The sequence below is a fragment of the Sturnira hondurensis genome, unplaced genomic scaffold, assembly GCF_014824575.4.
Source record: "Sturnira hondurensis isolate 20B ecotype Veracruz unplaced genomic scaffold, ASM1482457v3 Scaffold0016663, whole genome shotgun sequence".
NCBI lineage: Eukaryota > Metazoa > Chordata > Mammalia > Chiroptera > Phyllostomidae > Sturnira > Sturnira hondurensis.
Window position 1 is genome coordinate 11652592 of NW_028089294.1, and position 26044 is coordinate 11678635.

At 37.4% G+C, this 26044-nt stretch overlaps 2 protein-coding genes across 5 annotated transcripts in view; both read right to left on the minus strand.

The window, feature by feature from the left end:
- The window catches only part of SLC30A6 (solute carrier family 30 member 6), a 34753-nt gene extending 25266 nt beyond the window's left edge, over positions 1-9487 (minus strand). Inside the window, exons 1-2 of the mRNA XM_037066627.1 lie at positions 9355-9487; positions 5239-5325 (exon numbers count right to left, since the gene is read on the minus strand). Coding sequence (XP_036922522.1) covers positions 5239-5325; positions 9355-9357 — 90 coding nt within the window. The 5' untranslated portion in view covers positions 9358-9487. The remainder of the gene's footprint in view (positions 1-5238; positions 5326-9354) is intronic.
- Positions 9488-13772: 4285 nt separating this feature from the next.
- Positions 13773-26044, minus strand: part of SPAST (spastin) — a 54646-nt gene continuing 42374 nt past the window's right edge. For all 4 annotated transcript variants that reach the window (XM_037066633.1, XM_037066631.1, XM_037066632.1 and 1 more), the window contains 5 exons: positions 25335-25377; positions 24333-24412; positions 22526-22596; positions 21021-21061; positions 13773-16701 (listed from right to left, as the gene is read on the minus strand). In XM_037066633.1, coding sequence (XP_036922528.1) covers positions 16579-16701; positions 21021-21061; positions 22526-22596; positions 24333-24412; positions 25335-25377 — 358 coding nt within the window. In that variant the 3' untranslated portion in view covers positions 13773-16578. The remainder of the gene's footprint in view (positions 16702-21020; positions 21062-22525; positions 22597-24332; positions 24413-25334; positions 25378-26044) is intronic.

A 26044-nucleotide genomic window follows, 5' to 3' on the forward strand; every position in this document is an offset into this window, starting at 1 on the left:
AATGGGGTGAAAATGTAAGCAAATGGTGAATCTGAAGTCACCTGTCCGCTTCCCGAAGGGCAGAACTGGGTTATTTACCAAATAACCATATGCAATAGGACCACATAAGAGGGACAGATGACCACGGTTTAGATGTTCCTAGAAGAGAGGGGACCTGAGATGAACCTTGGAAATAGCTGGGAATTAGAGGAAGGATGAAGGGTATCCTAAAAGTAAAGGAAGTAGAATCAAGTGAAGTGTTTATTTTTGTTCCACTCTACTCCCTATAAGGGAGACCCATGATTGTTTGAAAGTACAGGTGAGAGAAATTAGTGAAAAGGCAGGTATTTGAAGGTGTTAAAATTAAACAGGTAATTGCAAAGGTCAAATGTGGTATGGGATAAACACAGTTTTAGAACACAGACGGAAGGTATAGGCTTAGAAAAGAACAACAGTACCTTTGGGAAAGGTGGGAAGGATAAGAAAGTGACCGGAGAGACAGAGAAACTATAAGACAGAATGAGGTGGCAGTGAAATAGCACAGCGCTAACAGCCTATAAATCTCCAGAAAAGAACCAAGGCCGTTTTCTAAAATTAGGGGGTATTGATGAAGTAGGACTGGAACCTTAAACCCAGAGAAAATCTGCAGAAGCTGTTATAGTGAGTATACTACTGAATCATCAAAGAGGAGGACAAGGATTAGCAGCACGAATTTATGGTAGACACCATTCTGGAACTTTCCCTACACCCAGGAGCAAAACCAGTGAAGCAGGTGAGGTAAGGATAGGTAACAGAAATGCAAGAGCTGATATGGTAGGGGGCGCATGAGAGGCAACCACACATTGATGTTTCTCTTCCTCTCTTTCTCCTTCCCTTCCCCTCTCTCTAAAAAATAAATTTAAAAATCTTTAAAAAAAGAGAGTTGCTATTCTAGACAGGATAATCAGAAAACACCTCTTTGGTAACATGTGACCAGAAGTCTTAAAGAGGCAAAGGTGGTGAGCATGCAGGCACGTGGGAGAGAAATGGAAATGACAGAGCGAACCCCTGGAAAGGGAGTAGTGTCTGGCTGAGGACAGCTAGTCCAGACGGATGAGAGCCAATGTGAAGCTACGCCAAGCAGGATCTCGATGTAGAATAGGAAAGGAATAGGAATTTATTCCACAAGAGCTGGAACATGAATTAGCTTTCAATTTTTAAGAGATCACTTTGACTTTTCTGGGTATAATATACTGCATGGGCAAGGATGGAAGCAGAAAGACCATCTAGAATGTGACTGCAGTAAAGCATGTGAGAAATGATGGGTGCCTTTGTGGGTGGCAAGACGGTATTAGAGGAGGCAGATTCTGGGTATTATACTGAAGACAGAGCTAGCAAGATTTACTTTAAAAATGGATGTGAGCTGTCAGGAAAAGAGAAGGATAGGAATGACTGCAAGGTTTCTGGCCTGAGCATGTGGAAGAACAGAGTGGCCATTTAGTGAGGAACGACAGACAATCAAAATTCAAATGTGACCATAATGAAGTCGAGATACCTATTACATATCTAAGTGGATGTTGAGAGGGTCATTATATATACAGCAATCTAGCGGCAGTGGAGAAGTCAGGGGTTGATATAAAACAGGGCCATCAGCGTATGACAGTGATAGTGTCACCTAGATGTTCAAACATAAACAACGGAGACTGGAGGGAGCTCTAGGCCCTGAGAAGTTCAAAACTTAAGAGATCATAAAGATAAAAGTGACAAAGGAGACTAAAGATAATGGCCAAGTAAGTAGGAAGAAAACCAAGAGTGGCATTTCAGAGTCCAAATGAATGAAGTACTTTGAGGAAGAAGTGACCAAATTTTGTCAAATGCTGTTGAAGATCCACTAAGATAGGAAATGGGAATGACTACTGATACTCATTGCAGAAAGTGCTTTGTAAAAGCAGTCTCTGCTTTCCCCCCCATTATCTCTGGATAATGGGGAAGAAAGTTGGGCTGGTATGTGTTTGAAAGAGAAAGAGAGAAGGGAAAGTGAACAGAAAGAGTAAAGACAAGTCTTTTAAGTACTTTTGGTATAAAAGCAAAGAAACGAATCAGTAGCTGCAAGTAGAATATTCAGCAAGTAATTATGATGCAAGAGAGAGAAGAATGGTGCAAAAAGGACCAATGAGGCAAGAGACAGAAGGAACAATTACAGAACATTGTCCTTGGCTAGGCAACAAGTAGAGAGAATGGCCATGTGTAGCAGACCAGACAGTTCATTCACAGAAACAGGAGGGAAGGCAGAGTTGGTAGGTGTGCTAAGGATAGGATATGGAAGTTTTATTCTGATTACTTCTTTTCCCGTACTGAAACACAAAGCTAAGTCAACAGGTCAGGGTGAGGATGAACAAATTTTTGGAAGTTCTGAGGGCAGAAGTGCAAGAAGATGGTATGAAATAGTCATTTAGGAAAGTGGGAGATTGAATGAAGAAAATATAATATGGGCAGCACAAACGGCATGCTTGATCATAAATTTATTTATTTTAAAAAAGAATATATATACATATATATACACATACACATATCTATTTATTTATATCTCTCCCTCTCAAAGGGTTGCCTCTCATATGACTGAGACCACACCCACAACCCAGGCATGTGTCCTGACCAGGAATCGAACAGGCAGCTTTTCGCTTTGCAGGATGATGCCCAGCCAACCGATCCACACCCATTGGGACTTCACTGGGACTTTAAAGCGAGACCAGTCAGCATGGTTTTTGTGTTTCTCTCAGGCTACATTCAGTTGCTTGGGTGAATTTCAGTTGCAGAGAGTGAAAAGAAAGTGAACTTCAGGATTTTCCAGGAATGTATGACAGGCAGTATGACAGAGAGAAGGAAAGAAGGAAGGTGTTGAAGGCATATGTAAGAAAATGATAATGATGGTTCATGGAATCTAAATTGTGTAAGTAAACACGTAATGACAAGGGAGGTGAAAAACAGTAAAAATATGGTAGAGTCAATGTACTGGAGGTTCTAGTAAGACTAAGAGTTACTGGAGTTGGGATAACAGAAGAAGTTAACTGGAAAGTTGAGAGATGTTGACTAATGAATAAAATGCTTACAACTGAGATAATGGGAAGATATATTATAGTTACTATAAATTATAAGATCTATAGTCTGACCATAGAAGTGAGTGGCTGGAAAGGAAGAAGGATAAGATTATTTTTGGTGGGGAAGTAAGGAACTGAGAGTTATAAGAATCTTCCACAGGAAATATGAAATCATCAAGAACTAAGACAGAAGTAGTAGTGAAGAGAGATAAGATAGCTATATCTCTTAAAACTTAAATTATGATCGAGATTATCTATACAGTTCAGGATTCCTGTATCAGTTTTGTTCCTGCTGCCTATTCTGTAATATACTGGGCCTCAATAAAGTACTTTGTTAAGGAATTTAGTTCTACAATACAGTTCCTTCCCATCCTAATACAGAGCTATCTATCCGTTCTCAAGGGATCATCCTAAATGGACTAGCTACACAAGAAGCAGATGAATTCCCTATCCTTGGCTCTTGAAGTTTAACATTCAGGGTATGGTAATATTTCCAAATGCTAAGACTACTGAGTTCTAACTATACTCCAAGGTTTTAGAAGCAGGAGATATAGTGGTAAAGCAAAAAGAGAAGTTTCTAACATAGTATTACAATACAAGGCCAACATCATTACTACTGTTTATTATATTCTATTGAAGCTGTTTATTTAAAAGTGATCAAATATATATTGGGTATTTATTTTATACTCTTATTAAAAAGTGAGCAAAAGAGACACAGTCATTGTCCTTAGGGAGCTTATAGTATAATTAAGACAAGAATGAGAACAATGAACACAGAACAGTAACTAAAAGGTCAACCAAAAAAAGAACCAATTACATCTTTTTATTTATGATCCTAAAGCATTTTTTTCTGCCTACATCAAAAATGAGAAGGCAGCTGGGGCTGGTGTGGCTCAGTGGATTGAGTGACAGCCTGTGAACAGAAGGGTTGCCAGTTTGATTCCCAGTCAGGGCACACGCCAGGGTTGTGGGCCAGGTGCCTAGTGGGGAGTGCACAAGAGGCCACCACACACTGATGCTTCTCTCCCTCTTTCTCCTTCCCTTCCCCTCTCTCTAAAAATAAACAAATTTTTTTAAAAATGAGAAAACTGACTTCAGATATATCCATTTTTAAAAAATTACTAACATAAGGCAACCACAAAATAATTTTTATTTAAGACTCTTTAAAGCTAAAATAAAAACTAACCAAAGCCTGCCTTCCTCCCAAGCAAAACAACTGCCAAAGTACTGAAACTGTACATTAAATATTATCCAACATACCCAAAGAGGATCACACCAAGACACGCCATAATTAAAATGCCAAAGGTTGAAGATAAAGAAAGACCCTTAAAAGCAGCAAGAGAAAAGCAGAGGGTTACCTACAAAGGAGTTCCCATAAGACTGTCAGCTGATTTCTCTTAAGAAACTTTGAAGGTTGGAAGGAACTGGCAAGAAGTATTCAAAGTGATGAAAAGCAAAGACCTACAACCTAGATGACTCTATCCAGCAAAGCTATCATTTAGAATGGAAAGGTAGAAAAAGTGCTTCCCAGACAAGGTAAAGCTAAAGGAATTCATCATCACTAAACCATTATTCTATGAAATGTTAAAGGGACATACTTCAGAAAAAGATAAAAACTATGAACATTAAAATGAAAACAAACTTACAACTATCAACTGAATCTAAAAAACAAAACCAAAAACAAACAAAACAAACAATCAGAACAGGAACAGAATCATAGATACGGGGATCATTCGTAGGGTTATCAGCTGGGAGAGGAAGGGGGAGAAAGGGGAACATGTACTGGGATTAAGAAGCATAATTGGTAGGAACAAAATAGACAGGGAGAGGTTAAGAATAGTATAGGAAAATCGCTCCTGGGCCTTTTGGCCAAGATCAAGTGAAGAATAGTATGGAAAGCGAGAAACCAACAAATTTACATGCATGACCCATGGACATGAACTAAGTGGGGGGCGGGGAGGGGTTACTGCAGGGAAAGGTGGTGCTGGGTGGAGGGGAGCAAAGGGAAAAAAATTGGGACATTAACAGTATAATCAATAAAATATACTTAAAAAATTATCCAACATAAAAAAAAATGAAAAGTGTGATGGGGTTGAGAGTGTTTTCTATTTGCCTTAAAAATTACCTTTTTTCAACATTATGTTTGTGGAATAATTAAAATTAAGGAATAGAAACAACTTACCCTTCGGTCAGTTGCAACAAGTCTAAATTCCTGTAATAACTTGCCAACAAAAGATCTTTGTGATTTCCGAAAGAGATGAATTGTCCCCTTTAAAACAAACAAAAATATACAGTGTCTATTCTTCATAGTTCCTGTGATGTAATACATAGTAATAATGAACATTTATTGAATGCTCAGTACATGCCAAATACTCATCTAGACACTGTACATATATTTGTCTATTTAATTCTCATAATAATCCTATAAGGTAGAAATAACTTTAAGTAAGTTTTCCAGAGCCCAATGTTAGTAAATGGCCGAATATAAAGAACCCGGGCATATCAGCTCCAGACCACACTTCGTTTTTAAATGGGAAGGCAAATTTTGAACCAGAAAGGCAAAAAGTTTGTTAGCTCTACAGGAAAGAAAACATTACAATTCACCTGATTAAAGCTCTATGTTTGAAAGGCTTGGTAACTGTTACTATTATAAAGCTTCTGAGGTTCTCCCTCGGGCACTCAAGAGCACCTGCCATCTGCGGCTCCTGCTAGAGCGTGGTACAGGGCTAGCAGAGGAAGGAGCTGGCAGCAGGGTGACCAGTGAGAGAGGAGACCGAGTGGTGCCTGGACTGGGATTTACTTCTCAAGGTCAGGAAGCCACGTGGGAAAGCCTGAGCATAAGGAAGAGTTCAAGCACAGATAGGAAGGTAGCTGATGATCCCGGCAGTGTCCACCATCAGTGGGAGAAGGCATGAGTGATGCAGAAAGTGATGTTCGGAAAAAGGGAAAACGGGCTCCTTACTCCACACTGCTTATTCTAATTTTTTATTATTGTAAAATTACAATACACTATAGAGTACTTGAAGAAACTAAGAATGTACCATTTTTATAATCTTGGAGTTGAAGACTTTTCTTAACAGGACATAAAAACAAGAAGTTAAGAAGGAAAAAAATTGATTAATTTTACTATATACTTTTCCATTAGGAAGCTAATACCCCCAAAACAAAAACAAACAAAAAAAACCCTGGGATGGTAAGCTATAAAAAAAAACAAAAGCAAAGTAAAAAAATCCTTCCTAGGGGAGAAAAAAGCCTTCATAATTTGTAACAGTCACACCTAACTTTACTGCTAAGTGCCATACATGGGTTTTAGGTCCCACAAAACACTCTCCTAGACAGTCAAGGTCACAATCACCGTAACAAGCACAGCACATTTCCACCTCACTGTAATTGTCCGCTTTGACTCAGACACGGATGCTCCACAGAAAGCAGGGAACTGGGTATTAGATGGACAATGTGGAAAACTTTCAGATCCAGTTCAAGCAGAGGCATAATGTCCCCAACAGTCAGCATCCAGGAACATCTCAGTGGTTGCCACAAGGCACAGCTTATTTCTTTAAAGCTTAGACATGCCACAGGTCGCAGTGCTGAGACTCAGAAAGGAAGGCAATAAGGCTGAGTCTAGAAATCTGGCATAAATAGCAGAATGTTGATCATTGCTGAGGCCAAGTAATGGCTACATAGGGACTCATTATATTATCTCTCTCTATTTGTATGTATGTTTGAAATTTCCCATAATAAAATTAATAAAGTAAAAAAATACTTTATTTTTTTTTTAAATATAAAAATTAAGCACCAGAAAGTGTTACGTTTTTAGCATCCAAATTAGGAGCAGGGCATGTTGTGAAACCCTAAGACTCTATAATCCAATTCAGCTGAAAAGAAACAATATACTATTTCCCTTTGTGAGGTAATGCTGATATTAATTAGTATACTCTGTTCTTAAAGGACTACATGTGAGATTTTTTGGTCCCCAAGATAACTGTGCTTCCTACTATCATCACTGGGTATCTTGTAACTTCAGCCCGCCTTCGATTATTTGTTAAGTTTCAAGTTAAGACCATCAATAAAGGATTTCTAGACGGCAGGGGGCCATTCTAACACCAATCTGATACTGAAAATAAAACAAAAATCCTTTCATGCCACTCTTTCCAAACTTATATTGGCTCTCCATGGCTATTAGGATGAACTCCAAATTTTATAATCTGCAAATCAAAACTTTCAATGATTTAGTCTGTTTCTTTTCGGTTTTACCTCTTGCTCAAGGATGGGACGGTGCACCTGGGTCTGATGACTACCCCGCTCCAGAGTACAAAAGCCAGACCTTCTAACCCAAGCTCTAATAGCCCTGTAACTCGTAGCAAGCTCCTTGAATAATGAATAGTAGATTAAGCGTATGGGACTAAGGCAAGAAGTACTCTCTGGCATGTTTCACTTTCTACCTGAGGCATTCCTAGTTTATTTCAAACTAGTGTTTTTTTAATGCTTACTTTGTAACCTAACCATGGGATAGCCTTCATCTCATCATCTTGCACTGTAAGTTGATTTTTTAGTAACTTCACTAATGACAAGGGTTATGGTTCCTTTCCATTTTCTTAGTACTGTGCTTTGCATATACATTGCATATTCCCAAATAATACTTAATGGGGAACTCATAAAATCCTTCTTCCCCAAAACGTTAAAAATAAACCTGAAATGCACCCATTTCCCTATACTACCGTATCAAGCATAAAAATTTAGTGCCATAGTCATTTATTCAGTGTTTTGTAAAACAAATATTTATTGAAAACTTCCTCTGGACTAGGCACTGTACAAGACTCTGGGAATAACAGTGAAAACATAGGCCCTGCTCTCAAAGAGCTTACAGTCTAGGAAGTGAGAAAGACAAGTACAATAAATATGTAATTTTAACACAGTCTGGTAAGGGTGAGACGTTACTGGTATAAAGCCCCAGGTTATCCTGGAAGCACACAGGAAGTACCTAACAGGACCGTGACAATGGCAGAAAGGCTTGTGAAAGAGACTAAAGAACATGTAAGGGTTATGCTGATAAGGATGGAGAATAAGAGATGGGGAATGACTCTGGCAGATTGACTCTAACTAGGTGCAAAGGCCTAATTGTTGGAGTGGATCTGCTAGTTGCTCACTGTGCCTGGAATATGGATGGATGCATGTGTAGAGAGAGGCTGTAAAGATAAGTTTTATGACAGATGGCTTTGTAGACCATGCTAAACAAGACTTTATCTTGAGGGCTACCATTAAAAATCTGGACTTTAAGCAAGGCAGTGCCATAGTTAAGTGTTATAAATTTAACTCTGGGTGCACAGTGGTCTTCGTTTTGAGGAAGAGTGTAACTGGGGGCTATTTTGTCAGCCAGAAAAGGTAACCTGTACCCACTTTCTGTATGTAAGGAGGGATTACAGAAAACTTACAAAGAAGTACGTGAATAACATTTTCTCAACCATATCCACTCAAGGAAGAAAATTAAGAGTGACAACGACTTAGGCACAGAAATGTGGTCCTTTTTTCACATGCAGGTTTGCCCATGCCCATTACACTTTCCTAAATAAAGTGATCTGTACCTCGTTTGATCCTGAAATTACAATCAACTGCTTTTTATTAGCTAAAGTTCAGAGCACTATATCCTGGATTTTTACAAGCATAAAATGACAAATCCTTCTAACAAAATTTAAATTTAATACCATGTCCCCCAATCCATAAGTTATACTGGAGATCTACAATCACATCCCCACAATCAATTTGCCGTAAGATGCTCTACCGACACCCTGTCCCCCAGTCCCTGGCTCTCTGAAAGTTGCTGGCTAATCACGCTATCTAACACTCAATAAAGCAGCCAAGTAGCAGAGCGTCTGCCTCCATATCCTACTCATAACCCTCTTTATTTGCGTTAGCGTCGTTGTTGTAAACATCACTATGACGGTCGTTGCTGCTGTGCACTTGTTTTCACATCTTTTACTGGTGTTGTAGCTACTGATGCCGGCAAGGACTGTCTATAGGAAGGCATCTCGGCCGGGGGAAGCCCTGAACTCGCCTGAGCCAAAAGCTTGGCCTGGAGCTGGCCCGGGATCACCGGCGGCAAAGGAACAAGGTTTGAGAGCAGGGGAAATCAGAGCTCGGGGGGAGAACTTTCGGGCTCCAGACGCTTCTCCCTCGGGGACCCAAGCACACCTCCGACGACCCCTCCTCCGGACAGTTAAGGCATTTCAAGGCTGCTTCGGGGTAAGAGAGGTAAGAGACATTACCTACAACACAAACCCTGAAGACCCTACCAACTCACCATGATAAGGAGCGGCACAGCTCCTGCCGGAAAACGCTTGAGCAGCTGGCTTTTCCCTAGAGCGGAAGGGGTGGAGCAACGGAGGCCGATTGGCTGCAAGCGACCCGGGAACGGAAGTGCGAACCTTGGCCTCCGGATCTCGCCTTTTCCCGGCTGTTCTTGCGTTCCTTACCAGCGAAGGAGCCAGCTACGGGGACTGCGAGCCTTTCAAAGGAGTGCGAGGGTTAAGGTCGGAAGTAACCAGCTGTCAATCACAGGTTGCTTTTAGTTGTCATTCTGTTTATTCCCTTCAGTATGGTACATTTTTATTTGATTTTAATGACCTTGCCACTTTGAGGTGGCAAGGAATTAGAGGTCATACTGCATTTTTCTCATTGACCCTATTATGTGAAATTTGTCCCATTAATAACTTTCATTAGATAGAGGTGGCATCTTCCAGATTTTTTCACTATAAAACCCCACCATTCTAGTATTTTGTGGGGATGTACTTTGAAACTATGTAAATACTTCAATCTACATCACACTTCAACTTGTTCTTGTATTTATCTATACACTGTATATAGCCACCGTGGCTCATGATTTATTTCATCTGATGGGTTATAACCCATTACTATAATTACTTATTTTGATGTTCAAATTTGCCCAGTGGGAGCCATTCCAATCAATGAGTCATCCTCACCAATCTTGGAGCACTTTCTTTTCTGGCATAAGATATTCTGGATTCATTTTGTACAGGAGTGTCCAAAAGTAGGTTTACTGTTCTTTGTATGGAAAATAATACAATAAATAAAAAGAAAAGAATCAACTACCTGGCCATGCAGCTTAGTTGGTTGGAGCATGGTCACCGTACGCTAAGGTTGCAGGTTCAATCTCCATCAGGGCACACGCAACAGTCAGTGAATGAAGAGTGGGTTCATATTGTTTTTAACCTAAAATTATTTTTTGAAAGAACTCTTGTTTTGCCTACTCACAACTGGAAATCTACTTTTGCCCACCACTGTAAGTGTCTCTGCCCCAACCCTGGAATTGACCATTTCATCAAGGAGCCCTGGTTTTTAGTGGGTGTTACGAACTTTGGCATCCCTCTAAAATTCTTATGCTGAAGCCCTACATCCTAATGTGATTGTATTTAGACATGGGGTCTTTGGGAGATAATTAGGGTTAGTTAAGGTCAAGAAGACGAGACCCTCATGATGATGGGATTAGTACCCTAAGAAGACACCAGGGTACTTTGTCTTGCCACCACATGAGAAGGTGGCTGTTTGCAAGCCAGTGCAAGCTTTCACCAGAAACCAAATAGGCCAGCACTTGTTTCTTGGATTTGGCCACACTTCTGAACTGTGAAAATAAACTTCTCTTGTTTAAGCCACCCAGTCTAGGGTGATTTTGTTGGGGTAGATAAGATTTTGATACTGAGATGAAAGGTGCTACTTTAAAAACACACGTAAAAACATGGCAGCTTTAGCAGAGCAAGACATTGAAGAATTTGGAAGGGAATAGGTTTTATAAACAAGCAAATTTAAAAAAAGAGGTGCTGTGTGTGCATATTGTTTTGGGGGGGTGTAACTGCTCCCAGGCCTCTCAATGGAGAGAACTAGGGAACATATGCATGTGGACACACATGCACACACTTGCACATTCACATACACCTACATTTCCCCTATTTTCACATATCCTAAATCATGAATTCCTATTCTTAAATTCAATTCCAAACCCACCCCACAGTTTCATACTTCCTTCCTCTGACAGTGAGAAAGGGGTCTCCACTGTGGTAAGTACATTGACTTATTTGGTGAGGTGTCCTGCAGATGGCAGATGGCAGATTGGCAGATGTAACCAATCTGCCCTGTCTACTGACACTTTGCCCCACAGACACTGGTTTTTCTATGCTTGTGTGCTTATTCTTCAGCCAGGTCGCTTCTGCTCACCTAGTGAATAAGGTCCTCTTTCCTCTGTGACCATTTTTTAAAAGATTTTATTTTTAGAGAGAGGATAAGGAAGAAATTGAAGGAGAGAAACATCAATGTGTGGTTGCCGTGCACGCACTCCCAACTGTGGACCTGGCCTGCAACCCAGGCATGTGCCCTCACTGGGAATCGAACCAGTGACCTGGTTCACAAACTAGCACTCAATCCATTGAATCACACCAGCCAGGGCCCATTTTGAACCACTGTGAAGAAGAGTTACAACAGCAGGCCTAAGACTGCTATTCTTTTGAAAGTCCGGCTGGTAAGGTTGGCCCTTGGCTGGCATCTGGGTATTTGCACTTAGGGGAAGTTTCCCACCACTCCCCGATAGAGCTGTTCTCTGTTGCCTAATACAGGCCTAACCCTTGCACATGCTGTCATCAACTAACACTGGAGAAATTAAGTGCACACTCTCTAATTCCATTAGGAGGACTCTAAGAGGCAGGTGCTTGGTTTCTTCTGGATTTTGAGATTACAATTTGCATCCTTAATCAGTCTATCTTACCTTAATAGCGTATCACTTTGTGTAATAATATTTCAGTGTAATTCCATTTACTGTCTGTTCATGTCCTGTTACTTTGTATTCTTTTATATCTTCATATAAATACCACACTCTACTTGTTTTATTTTTTAAATTCAATCTTTATTGTATGTTTTTCCATTACCATTTAATCCCCCTATACTTTGTAAAAAAAATTTTCGTATTTACTGACACGGATCACTTCCAAAGTTCTGAATTCCTTCCTAAAGATGCAAGTTCTACTGAGGATCATTTTCCATCAGCTGATAAAATTTTTAAGGTATTTTGTATGTCAGATTGGTAGCAACATATTCTTAGTTTTCATTTATCAGAAACAGCTTTTATTTGCCTTCATATTCTAAAAATATGAAATTTTAGGTTAATTTTTATGCTTTAAAGATGTCATTCTATCATTTCCTGTGTTCCATTATTTCTGATGAAGTTAGCCATCACTCTATTTATTTGAAGGTAATGTCATGTCCCTTCCCTGGCTGCTTTTAATTTTTAAATTTTCTGCAATATGATACAACCAGATGTGATCTTCATTGAATTTATTCTGCTGGGACCACTGAACTTCTTAAAATTTAAAATTTTTTATTTATTTACTTTTAGAGAGAATGGGAAGGGAGGGAGGGAGCGAGAGGGAGAGAAACATCAATGTGTGGTTGCCTTTCATGCCCCTCCTCCTGGGGACATGGCCTGCAACCCAGGCATGAGCCCTGACTGGGAATCAAACTGGCAACCCTTTTGTTTGCAGCCTGCGCTCAATCCACTGAGCTACGCCAGCCAGGGCAAACTTCTTAAATTTTTAAGTTGGCATCTTTCAAAATTAACAGGAAATTTTCAGGCATTATTGTTTAAAATATGTCTTTTGTCCCATTGTCTTCCTTTCTTCTCCTGCAGCTAAATTACAGCTACATTAGACAGATATTGTGTACCACAGGCCTCGAACCTCCACCTGATTTTCTTTCTATGCTTCAATTTGATAATTGTCTTGGCTGTCCTTCAACACGATACAGACTGCTGTGTCCAGTTTACTGTTAAGCCCATCCAGTGAGATTTGTAATTTCAGATACTATTTTTTCATTTCAGATTTTTTTCATTGCCAGACTTTGTTTAGTTTTTAGTTTCTTTGTTGAGACTCCAAATCAGTTCAACTCACACCTTTTCCTATAAATCCTTTAACACATTTTAAATGTTTTAAAATTATTTTCTGTTAATTCCTATATATGAATTATCTGCTTCTATATTTTCTTTTGATTATGGTTCATGTAATTTTTCTTTGTGTTCCTAGTCATTTTTGACTTTATGCCTGATATATTGTGAAGACTGGATCCCGTTTTCTTCTAAAGAATGTTGTGTTTTGTTCTGGCTCTCTTTTAAATTACTGACAGATAACCTGGATGCTGTGAAAGCCAGATTTTAAGCTCTGGAATCTGAGTTGCAAACTCTGTATGACCCTAGCCGTTGCCACCTCTATTCAGATCTTTAGAATTCAACTACTGCTTTCTGTTGGGTTCCTCTGAATGTCACACTGCACAGGTTCAATTTGAAAGGAATTTGTAGGCAGATTGGAGGGCTTATCTGTGTGAAGCACTCTACTTTCCAAGACTTCCTTCCTAATCTCCAGCTGTTCTAGAAGCCCCTAATGACTCCTCAGTGGAGCAAGACCATCATACTATGCTTGAATTCTATTTCCAAGCACACAGCACAAACTAGAAATTTTCTTCCAGGTAAAAGCAGTAAATGTGAATCTCTTCTGGTGTATTAGTTTGTGCAGTTACCGCCTCTAGAGTCTTCCAATCATTTTTATATTTTATTCAGAGTTTATAATTGTTGGCAAAAGAATTAGTCCAATATAAGCTACTCCTTCATTACCAGACTACAACCTCTAAAATCTCAAAATGGTTCAAATTTAAAAAAAGGCAAAATAAAGTTTATGCTTTATTTCCAGTCCACTAGGATAAACCCCACTTTATGCAACTGAAACTTTTAATTCATTTTTTGCGAAGTACAAAAGACCACATTAAAATGGAGACAAGCACTTAAAGGAAAAATCTTTGACTCAGAGTCCAAAACCAAACACTAAATGATTCATTCTACCAAAAGAATTAGTTTTGTACAAAATATAAAGAATTTTACACTATAAACAAAGACTGCTATATATTTACTTAAATGAGAATTCTAGCATCTGCTTTTCCTCCAATTCATCCCCCAAACAAAGCATATTTGCAAGTCAGAAATTGGATAACCTCAATGGGCAAACTGTCTTAGAATAAACTTTTACCTTTAAAATTCCTTGAAAGATAGTGTCGATTCTTTCCCTTGGTTAAGAGTCCAGCACATCAGTAATTTTAATTCAGTTTACAAAACTCTGCCACACTGACATGAAGAGCATGCTAAAATTTAAGGTTTAAGCGTTACTTTTAGAAAGTTATATGACACAGAGCTCAATGCAGAAGGTTACAATCTAAGTCTAATATTAACTCGAAAAACCTCAGCAACTCCTATGTTGAAAAAGACCAAACCAACAACCCCTTACACCTCCTACTATGATCATTATCCTGTTTTCACGGCCCTTCTATGAAAGACGCATAGCTGAAAATAAAACTTGGTCAAAGTAAGTCACAGAAATTAGTTCTCCAGCACTAAGCTCAACTTCAGACCCGATCAGGTAAGTAAAATCACTTCTATGCATGGATGGATGTTTGTACATCCGACTCAATGTTTATGACATTATTAACTCGACTTTTACTTATTTTAATACTTTGAAATCTCTGTTACTTAAAAACTTTCCCAAAAGAAGTAGTGAGCTACATTAACTTATTCCAGATAAAATTATGATTTCAAAGATATTTTAAAAGTTGAGCTTGAAGCACATAAACCTTTAATATGACTAATGAGTTACCCAAGTATCAATAATATTAACCCTTTCTAAATGAAAATACAAAATGAAATTTGAGCTTTACTGAAAATGTTTTAATTTGGGATGTTTCCAATTCTTATCATCATGTATATTTTATCATCTTGATTATGAATATTTTATAATTGACATTTTAATGGTTGAGACCTTAAAAATACTACTTGTGATCTAGAGCATACATAGTTCTGGCTTCAAATTTTTTTTATTTATCTCAACCCTAATTTTTCTTATCCTGGGAGTTCAAAAGTCATGATTAGAAGTGACATGATTTAAAATATGTCTACAAAACCCATATGATGTTAAGAAACCATACATCTGTATTTACATAAATCTTTAACAAGAGCAAGAGTAAAATTAAGAAGGTATGTCTTCATTATAAAATTCTCATCTAGTAGGGGCAAGGTTTTAATTTTAATGTGTTCTCTCAAATCCAAAGATAGTTCCTGAATGAAAAATCTTTTATTCTATTATAAAACTACTCTTTCCACCCATGACATTTTACATAAAAGCACCAAAGAAAATTTCTGTAAACAAACTTTTAACCAGTAAACTAAGAGCAAATACCCATTTGCCTTTATTACAATATTTAAAAGGCAATGATATGAGTCTCTACTTGCTACAATGACATTTGCATAATAAAAATTCAGGCATACTTATACAAACAAGAAACAGAATTACTGTACATTTTGGAGAAACAAAAGGCAGATTAACAGACTACAACAACCTTTTAACAAAGTGAGCACAAGAAACCTATAAAATGTATGCAATTTATAAAAATTCAGTAATTTTTAAAGTTTCATTGAAGGGATTACTAATTATTAAGAGTAAAAGATGGTAGATCCACTGGCTTATTGTTATCCTGTAAACAGTAAGAAAGTAATAAGCAATAAATTAGAAATGTCCTAGCTCCTAGTACTTCCTTGTCTTGCCCAGGAACCACCTTTACAGCTGTCAGAATTGGCTTTCTTAAATATTAGAATAATTCTAGCAGAAAATAAATTCCATTAGAAATAAGTTAACAGTCTACAAGAGATTCCTGACCAATATATTAGAAAAAATACTGTGATCACATGAGGACTGATCTACATGTTGTATGACAGAGTGACTCAAAACCTCCAAATTCCTCCTCTATTTCACTAGACTTGCTTTGTTGCTGTCATACCATTTTCTAAATGGTTGGGTAGAAAGGTTCTAGAAAAATAAAAAGTGAAAAGAACAACTGTTCAATGTCTGTAAATTTATGAAGAAAAAGCCTTTGAAATCCTTTTTCCTATAACTATCATCCAGAAAAAAGTTTCTTTTGGCACACAATTTGTAAAAAGGAAAAAAAAAGAAACTTAATTTTGGCCTTCCAATCACCCATAGTAAAGACAACAGTAAGACAGGAAAACGGGAAAATTTACTGTTATAAAAAAAGACATCAGAAGACAACCCACAGCTCTTGTGTCTTCTACCATTTCCTGTCTCTGGAATACTTTCATCTGCAACACAATATACAAATCATTATTTACATTCTGATTATACTGGTAAAGAAGACCAGAATCAGTTTTTATTGTGCTCTAGCTTACACTGCCCATTAGGATAACCATGACCATCGAGGCAAGAAGGCCTTAAACAAAATAACCCATTTGCATTGTATATTTTCTTTAAATTTGTTTTATGGTTTATCTTTTTGGATGCACAAGTGATTTTAAGACTCTGAAACGTCCTGTAAACTTAGGCTGAGTTTCTGTAGCTTCCAGTTATTCATTGAAGGTGGTGTGTTTTTTTCTCTTGGTAAGCAAAATGTTCTGCAGGCTTACAAAGGTATTTGCTTAAACAGTGGTGTCTCCAAAGTCCTTGTTCCAACGTATATACGCTTCTAAGGTTTGAGGGCTCACGCTGCGTTTTATCTTTTTCAAGGATTCAGTGAAGTCAGACAATCGAATATTTCTCATCTAGATTATAAAACAGCACATGACAATACAAATGATGAACACATATACAGTAGTTACCCAATAATGGGTTAAATGCTGGTATTAATATTATAAATATATATAGATGAATTCTTTAGAAAATCATGTCAATCATATTATTTTACATACACGGGGTGAGGCAAAAGAAGTTTTATAGTCATGAGTATGGGAAACCGAGCTTATTCTTTTTTTTTTTTAGATTTTATTTATTTAGTTTTAGAGAGAGGGGAAGGGAAGAAGAAAGTTAGAGAAACATCAGTGTGTGGTTGCCTCTCACGTGGCCCCCACTGGGGACCTGGCCTGCAACCCAGGCATGTGCCCTGGCTGGGAATAGAACCTGTGATCCTTTGGTTCACAGATCATGCTCAATCCACTGAGCTACACCAGCCAGGGCCCGAGTTTATTCTTGTATTATTATTTATTAATCAAGAATAAACTCCGGCCCTGGCTGGTGTAGCTCAGTGGATTGAGCATGATTGTGTTATTTTTGATGCAAACAATGATAAACCTACTTCTGCCCCAGTCTGCATATTAGGCAAGGTCGCTATATAAGAAATCTTAATAAAATGCTATAATATACTTTCATTACATGCATATAGTTTCTTAGGTATTAACATTTTAAATCACAATATTTTCCCATCATAAAAATAACACACACTCATTACAGAAAACTTGACAAACTATAGATAAGCAGAAAGAATCACTCACAGTTCTGCCACTCATTACCTTCTTCCAATTTTTTCTGTGCATAGGTTCATAGTTTTGCATTCTCAAGTCTCACTAATAGTCTACCTAAAACTCAAACTAGATTTACTAGAAAGAAAATTATTATTTATTAACTCTAAAACCATTAGATTAAAAATAAACTAACTGGATAAAAGTATACAATAGAACCAATAGCTGTAACAGTGTAACCTGGCTACACATAATTAGTGGGATGTTACCAGTAGTAACATTGTTACCTGAAATTTAGTTTAAAATGTTATGGCATACACACACACACACACACACACAGCATTTTATTTATTTTTATAAAGAGAGGGAGAGAAACATCGATGTGAGAAAAAAACATTGAGTGCCCCATTGGGGACTGAACTCACAACCCAGGCATGTGCCCTGACTGGGAATTGAACTGGCGACCTTTCACTTTGTGGGACAGTAACACCAGTCAGGGCTGGCTTATATACTTTTAAAATAGTGGCTACGATTATAGTTTTAGGTGTGGGATTAAAAAATCAACTAGATATGTTACATTGTAACTGAAATGTACTCTATCAAACTGAATTAATGATATTTTAAAATATGTGCATTTTCAGGCTCTTGTCATTGGCGTGGGTTAACTTAACACCAGTACTAATACAAAACAAAGCATGCATTTCTATACCCAGGGTCTTAAATATTATTCTTCCTTAAAATGAACAAGGGTTCCTATAGAATTGCTGATTCCGCGTCTTGGGATAAGCAAATTCAGGATGTGCCTTGCTTCCAGAAAGCAAAAGTGCTTCTCGAAGTTGTGAAGCAGTGTTGAGAGGGCTCATCTTCACACAAAAACAGATCTCATTGGCCAAGTGTGACCTTAAACATAAAAAAAGCATATCTGATTTACACGTGGTGGCCATCTTCTGACGTGTTTCCTAATGATTTCCGCCTCTTGTTAGGAGTGTGGACTGGATCTAAGAATAGAATGCAGTGAAAGTGACAGAATGTCACCTGCAGGATTAGGTATGACGACTATGACTTCCCTCTTCTTGGCACTCTCTCTTGTCTTCCTGGTTTCTTGCTTTGATGAGATGTATGTGACAAGAAGAGAGCCTTCAGCCAACAGCCAGAGAAAACTGAGGCTCTCAGCCCAAGAACCCAAGAGGGGAAATGAACCTGGCAAAGAATCCCACCAAGGAGCTTAGAGCCGATCTTTCCCCAGCTGAGCCTTGCGAAGACTAGAGTGCCAGCCAACATCTTGATTCCAGCGTTGGAAGAGAAAGTCGGCCAGTACCTTGATTGCACCCCTCTGAGAGGACCTGAAGCAGAGGATCTGGCTAAGCTGTGCCCTTATTCCTGACTCTGTGAAAATGTGAGATAATATGTTGTTTTAAGCTGCTAAATTTTCAGGTAAATTTTTGTTACACAGTTGTAAATACCTATGGCAATAGAATTACCTTTTTTTATAATCCTAAGAAGATAAAAGCTACTAAAAAAAGAATATAGACTCAAAATTACTCTTCAACTAAAACAAGAACTATATTTAGGTTGACTTTGTTCAGTGAAGAAAACTATTGTTCAAGTTTGGTTGTATGTATATTCTTGGGAATGGATAACGTATACAAAAAGGTTAACTATGAAATAATGGACAGTTTCCTAAGAATTTCTATTATTCCCTAAGCACACACCTACTTCATTTCATAAATTATGTAAGATATTAACAAAAGTGTATCAAAGCATTTGATTGCATTGGTAGGTAAAAGCAAATGGCCTTCCAGAGGATCTTCAGATAAAATGCCATGGCCTGGGAGGAGGGGGGAAAAATGCCGTGGTCTAGGAGCTTGAGACTGAGTGAAGAACACTTATAGATGTGAGGCTGAGTGGACTCTGCCTGCTAAGTGGGTTGAGAACCTGTACATTATTTCTCACTGAAATTTATTTGCGAGTTGGTGGTTTTAGGTCATTCCTGCCTTGACTGGTCTATTTATATGGTCTTTTCAAGGGACAGAGGCATAAAATGTCACACAATGGGCCTTTCCTCAAACTTAATCTAGGGAGCCAGAGTATGAGATATCAAGTTTACCTGTCCTGGATCCAAGTCAGGGGGAGTGGTGTGTGGAAAAGAAGTAATTCACGCCCAATGCTTATTTCTTGTATAGAAAAGTACTATTAAGGCCCTGGCTGGTATGGCTCAGTGGATTGAGCCGGCCTGTGAACCAAAGGGCTGCTAGTTTGAGTCCCAGTCAGGGCACATGCCTGGGTTGTGGGCCAGTTCCCCAGTGGGGGTTGCACAAGAGGCAACCACACATTGATGTTTCTCTCCCTCTTATTCTCCATTCCTTTCCTTCCCTAAAAATAAATAAAACATTTTAAATAAAAGTACTATTAAGTTCGTACTATGAGCATAAGAATATTTTTAAAATAATGTATTATAGGATATTATTAATAAAGTACACTCAAACTATTAAAAACCCCTAAGACACTTTAGGAACACAAGTTGTATAGTACTGATATATTTAAAAATCAGAAAAATGTGGAATTAAAATTATGAATCAGATAAAAGGGATCAAGAATTTATACAACTTTAAGTGTACATTTTTAAGATGACAGTAGACGAATACTGAAGTGGGCATGCGGAATCCCCATCCCACCTCCCTGTGCGTGTCCAATGCACTTTAGGTGAACTAGACCGTTAAACTGAGGGTGGCTGCAAGGAGTCTGAGGACTTAGTAATGAAGGTGGTTAAGCACAACACACAAAATACCTGAAGACAACATCAAGTTCACTTAAAAGTTTGAAGAAGACCGCCGAAGACTTGTTCTCTATGCTAAATGGTCAATGTCCCCTCAATTGCTGTTGAAACTTGGGCAATAAAAAACACAATGTGCCCTGGCTGGTGTGGCTCAGTGGATTGAGTGCCACCCTGTGAACCACAGGGTTGCTGATTGATTCCCAGTCAGGGCACATGCCTGGGTTGCAGGCCAGGTCCCCAGTGGGGGGCATGTAAGAGGCAATACATTGATGTTTCTCTTCCTCCCTTCCCCTGTCTAAAAATAAATAAGTAAAATTTTAAAAAATACAAAGTTACAAATATAATGCAAGTTGATTTTAAAAGTTTGTTCACATAGTTATTATTCTGCATTTCCAATTTTATATTTCATAGGCAGGCACTAATTTTTAAAAGAAATTCTTTAGCATCTCATAAGAGGGCCTACCATATTAAGAAAATACAATAAATTGCATTACAGTGGTAATTGTATTGCTCTTATAAGGAGAAAAACATTGAAAAACAAAACAGAACATCAAAGGCTTAATATGTTACAAGATACTTTCATAATGTATAAAATCTTTGTTTCCTATAGTTTTCTTGTTTAGTGTTTATACAATATGAATTGTCAGAAAATGATTTAATGTCTGCATACAATATTTTTGTCCATTACACATAAACAACATAAGATATTGTAACTGAACAGGTCCCTACATTTTGAAATGAAACAAAATAAATTTTTTCTAGTTTCTAATCAAATTATAAAATCTAGACAAAACATTTGTCTTATAACAAAGGGCCAAAACCAAGAAAAGATCATTGTAAAATACTGTACCTCACTGGCGGACATATTCTTCACTTGTTCTGGTTTCAGTTCTGTAAAATACAAAAATCAGCCACTGAAAACTTTTTGAAGTTCAAAATGCTGCAGAGCAAAACCAAGTACAATGACCTAAGAATGTGTGTTCAACATAAGTCATTAATAAAAGAAACATATATTAAGAGCACATACAATGTGTAAAAGCTTAATGTAATATTCCTTCTTAGGAGTAACTGGAAGGCATTCCATTTCTTTTGGATATTGTCCCAAAACAAAAAATTTCATAAATTGGAGAGTAAACTTAAAAGAATGCAGCTTTTGCAACAAAAGGCATTAGCTTTTTAATCTATAACTTTTGTCTGCTTCAGAAAATAGATAAAATATTCTAAAAATAGAAATGATTTATATATTAGGTATTGTTTCTGAGTGCCTATCTAAACAAGGCTTGCGGCAAGAAAGTTTGACGAAAATGCTTTACTCAGTGTTTCAAAATACATTCTCAAATGTACATTGGCTATTTTCCAAAGCAGTTTTAAATCAGTAGATTTACTGTTTCACTGTAGATGTATTCTGGAAGTTTCACGTTCCATGTTCTACTGTGTCGTTATAGCCAGTAATCTTAGTGAATCCACGACTACGCTGGCTGCAGAGAAGTGGTTGAGAACATCTACTGTGAGTGATATCATAGTGACTTTAATGCAATTTAACCTAAAAATGATCAGTTGTGGTTTTGCAGAATCAATAAGCAGCTTCTCAAAAGTTAAAACATAATGCTAAAAGTATAATAGTTATAGGAGTTCCCTAAGACATATTAATTTCAAATGATATTAGAATATTGAAATGAAAAGTAAAAAAAAGTTTAAGAACATTTTCCCTTTAATATTCTTTTTTGTTTGCTTGAAAAAGTTTTCTTTCAGGTTTTTGCTGCTTAGCTACTGTCAACAAGTGAAACATCTTGTCTCAACAAGGGGGCATGGTCCCCTGACCCATGGACTGTCTTTGCATAGTGTGTGAGCTAAAACCAGTTTCACATTCTTGGCTTTTACTTTTGTTGTTGTTGTTTAAAAATATATATGCAATGGACCTGGCTGGTGTAGCTCAGTGGATTGAGCACGGGCCTGTGAACCACACGATCGTGGTTCGATTCCCAGTCAGGGCACATGCCTGGGTTGCAGGCCAGCCCCCAGCAGGGGACTCATGAGAGGCAACCATACATTGATGTTTCTCTCCTTCTCTCCTTCCCTTCCCCTCTAAAGATAAATAAATAAGATCTTTAAAAAAAATAAAAAATAAAAATATATATACAATGGAGAGCACATGTGGCCCACAAAACCAAATATTTACTATTAGGCCCTTTACAGAAAAATTTGCTGATACTAAATCCAGAAACTACTTAGTTTCAAGTTTTCCACTTATATGACTTTACTGCTTTCCTACTAATAACGATCTCTCAATAGCGACTTCTTAAACTTCTGAAGTGGTCTAATGAAGAGATATGTTTCCAGGTCTCGTATACCTACCTCGAATGGGACCCAGGGCCGCATCTTTTGCCAAAGCTGTTAGATCACTTCCTGAGTATCCATCAGTCATTCTGAGAAGGGGTTAAAAGAGCAAATTATTTTCATCTTTGCAGACTTAAAATCTCCATGTAAGAAGAGAATAAAACCTACTCCACCTTTGTCATTAAGCTGCTACATGATCATGGGGCACAGAAATGCCCACTTGCTATAAAGAGAGAAAACCATCTACTGCTGGCTCCTTATTTACCATGCCTCAAATTTTCATCATTACAACCGTTCTTTTAAATTTTTTAAAAATCCTCACCCAAAGATATGTTTACTGATTTTAGATAGAGGGAAACGGAGGGAGGGAGGAGAGGGAAAGAGGTAGACAGAAGAGGAGAGGGCGGGGAGAGAGAGACAGAAACAGAGGCGGAGACAGAGACAGACATGAATTGGCTGCCTCCCTCCCGTATGCACCCCAACCGGGGACCAAACCTGCAACCTAGGTATGTGCCCTGACTGGGAACTGAACTCGAAACCATTTGGCGTATGGACAGCACTCCAGATAATTAAGTAGCCTGGCCAGGGCTGCAGCCATTCTTTGAGATTAATGCATACATACTATCATCCCCAGGAAGATCTATTAAATTATAAACATATCCCCTGTAAAGGTAATGACATCTATAAGCCATTGCTGGCCAGCTGACACACAGCTAGTTACTTCTGTGTAAGTTAATGAGTCTTTGTCTTGATAAAGAACACCGACTTGATAGAATAAGGGCCAAAGTAGATTATTTTGATTTTTTATCATTATTTTTTGGCTTTAAATTTTTTACTTATTTTTAACTTTTTAAAACTGAATTTATTGGGATGACATTGGTTAATAAAATTATACAGGTTTCATATGTAATTCTATAATAAATCACAAAGTAGATGTTTAAAAATGTAGGACAGAAATGGTAAAGGAAGGGTCTGCAGTAGAGGACAGCGGCAAAAACAGGCACACCTGAAGGAGATGCCACAGTACAGAATCCTGGGCAGCCAAGAGATTACCAAAGGGACTAAGAACTAGGGAGGCAAAGGGGAAGAGGGAAAATAAAACGGAAAAAAAGTATTCACTTATCATGTATTAATTACTATGTTAAATAACTACACAGATCAGACATTATAAGCCGAATTCTTTATTGGAATATCAAGAGTAATCTCAGTATTTCCAAAAATGAATTTCTTCCTTTTCCATAGTTATCTAGGAACTCAGAGTGTTTACTAAAATTACTAGCTATTCACATACTTACTATTTTAAATAACTTTGAGATTTTTCTAGTTATTAAAATTCATGAATGCATCCTCTGTATTCAGTATCTACTAGAGTGTACCATTGATTTAAAAAGTTAAAGATGTAAAAGTTAAAAAAATTATGTGTAATGCAAAAGAAGTTTATATGAAAACATGTGTTGGTGTGGGCAGATACGAGACACTTTAAATTTTTAAAATTACTATAATACCACTTAGAAGTTTTAATAAGTTTATAAAAAGAATATAGTACTATTACAGATATTTAGGTCATGTCTTATATAGGATCTAGAATTTGAAATTTAGATACTTTATGTGTAAGAAGAGATAAGAAAGAAGGTAAAGGAAGCAGAGGATGAGACAAATTTTCAGATTACATTACTCATTTTATACTTGAGATTACTTTAAACAAAATAGAAAAAGATTTCTTTAAAATTTTATTGTATTTTTTTCATTACTATTTAGTCCCTTTATGCCCCCAGAAAAAGATTTTTTTAAAAAGCTGTAGAATAGACCAAATCAAATCACTCACCTAGCAAGTTGTGCTAGTTCTTTTTGGGTCAATGGGCTTCCCTGTTTACACAATAGATTTTTAAGTAAAAGCAGTCGTGTCTGAAAAGAAACATTAAAGGATTATCATTCCTAAGAATTAGCTTCATAAACCCCAACTCATTTAGGAGCTGAATGATGTTACACAAATCACTCTGCCTCTTAGAGCCTGACTCATGTTGTTTTAAACCATCATTTTTTGAGAATTCCTGAGGGAGGTAAAGATAATCCAAATAAAGCACTAAGGCCATAAGCTACTGTTACTACCACGGACGTTAAGGGTCTAAACTAGACATCCACAACAAAAAAAAACAGTTTTATACAAGTATGAATTCATATAACATGTATCTCACACATTGTAAAGCTGTAATTCAATGATTTAATAAACATAGTTTTGCAACCATCAACATAATTTAGTTTAGGACATTTCTATCACCCCAGAAAGTTCACTCATGCCTATTTGCACTTAATCCTTACTCTTACCCTTAGACTTAGCACATCACAATCTTTCTTATGTTTTAGAAACTTGCCTTTTCTGAACATTCCATACAAATGGAATCATGCATGATGTCCAAGCTTTTACATCCGGCATCTTCCATTTAGTACAACGTGGTTGAGGTTCACCCTCACTACAGCACATAAAAGTAGCTCATTCCTTTTACTGCTAAATAGTATTCCATTAAGTGGATATACCTCATTTATTTATATCCTTTCACCAATTAATGAATATTTAGACTCTTGACTATTATTTATAATGTTGCTATAAAAATTCTTGCACATGCCTTTGTATGGAGATATATTTTCATTTCTCCTAGGTAGATTTTAGAAATGGAATTGTCGGGTTATGCTAAGTTTATGCTTAGTTTTGTAAGAAGCTGCCAAATTGTCTTCCAAAGGGGTTGTTTCACAGACTGGAAGACTCAATATTGCCAAAGTGGCAGTTCTTGCTTCTGCTTTAAAAAAAAAATCGCACATAGATACATACCTCCTCATTTGGCAAGGACACATATACCCGTTTGATGAAACGCCTAAAAGAAGGATTCAAGCAATTCAGTAATGTGATTCTGGATTTAAAGAAAACTTAGTTTAAGTAGCAAGTGACAAGAAAAAAGCTTTGAGTATAATGCTCAAGGCATGTGAGTGCATTTTAGTCATCAATGTAAAAAGTTATTTTTAGAGTTACTCTTTTAAAACTCTCTAGGTAATATTTAAAAATCCTTAATTCAACACTGTCAGAATTAATTTAACCATTTAGGTATGTGCATGTTTTTAACAGTAATGACACTTTAAAACAAAATATCTGATAGAAGAATTTTAATAAAGACATCTTTGCTTTTTGAGACTAAAAACAACTAAAACCAAGAAGTACAACAGAAACAAAAAAGTATACATCAAGAAACTAGGTAACATTTGTGGAACTTAAATGTATGAAGACGACGGCTGCCTAGGACGGTGCAAATTACCCTGACGAAGGAGGATACACTCTGTGGATTACAGACACAGATGTCAGGGCACAGTGTTTTCCAAAGGAAACAGCCTATTTCGAGGGGTAACAGAATCAACTCCCCCCCATTTAAACGGCATGTTTAGACTGGCTCTGTAGATCACGTGAGCCCTAGTCAGTAACAGGGCAACGGCAAGAAAGGAAGGCTGAATGAACTCCAAGACACTTTGTAAGAAGACATCGGTCAGTCT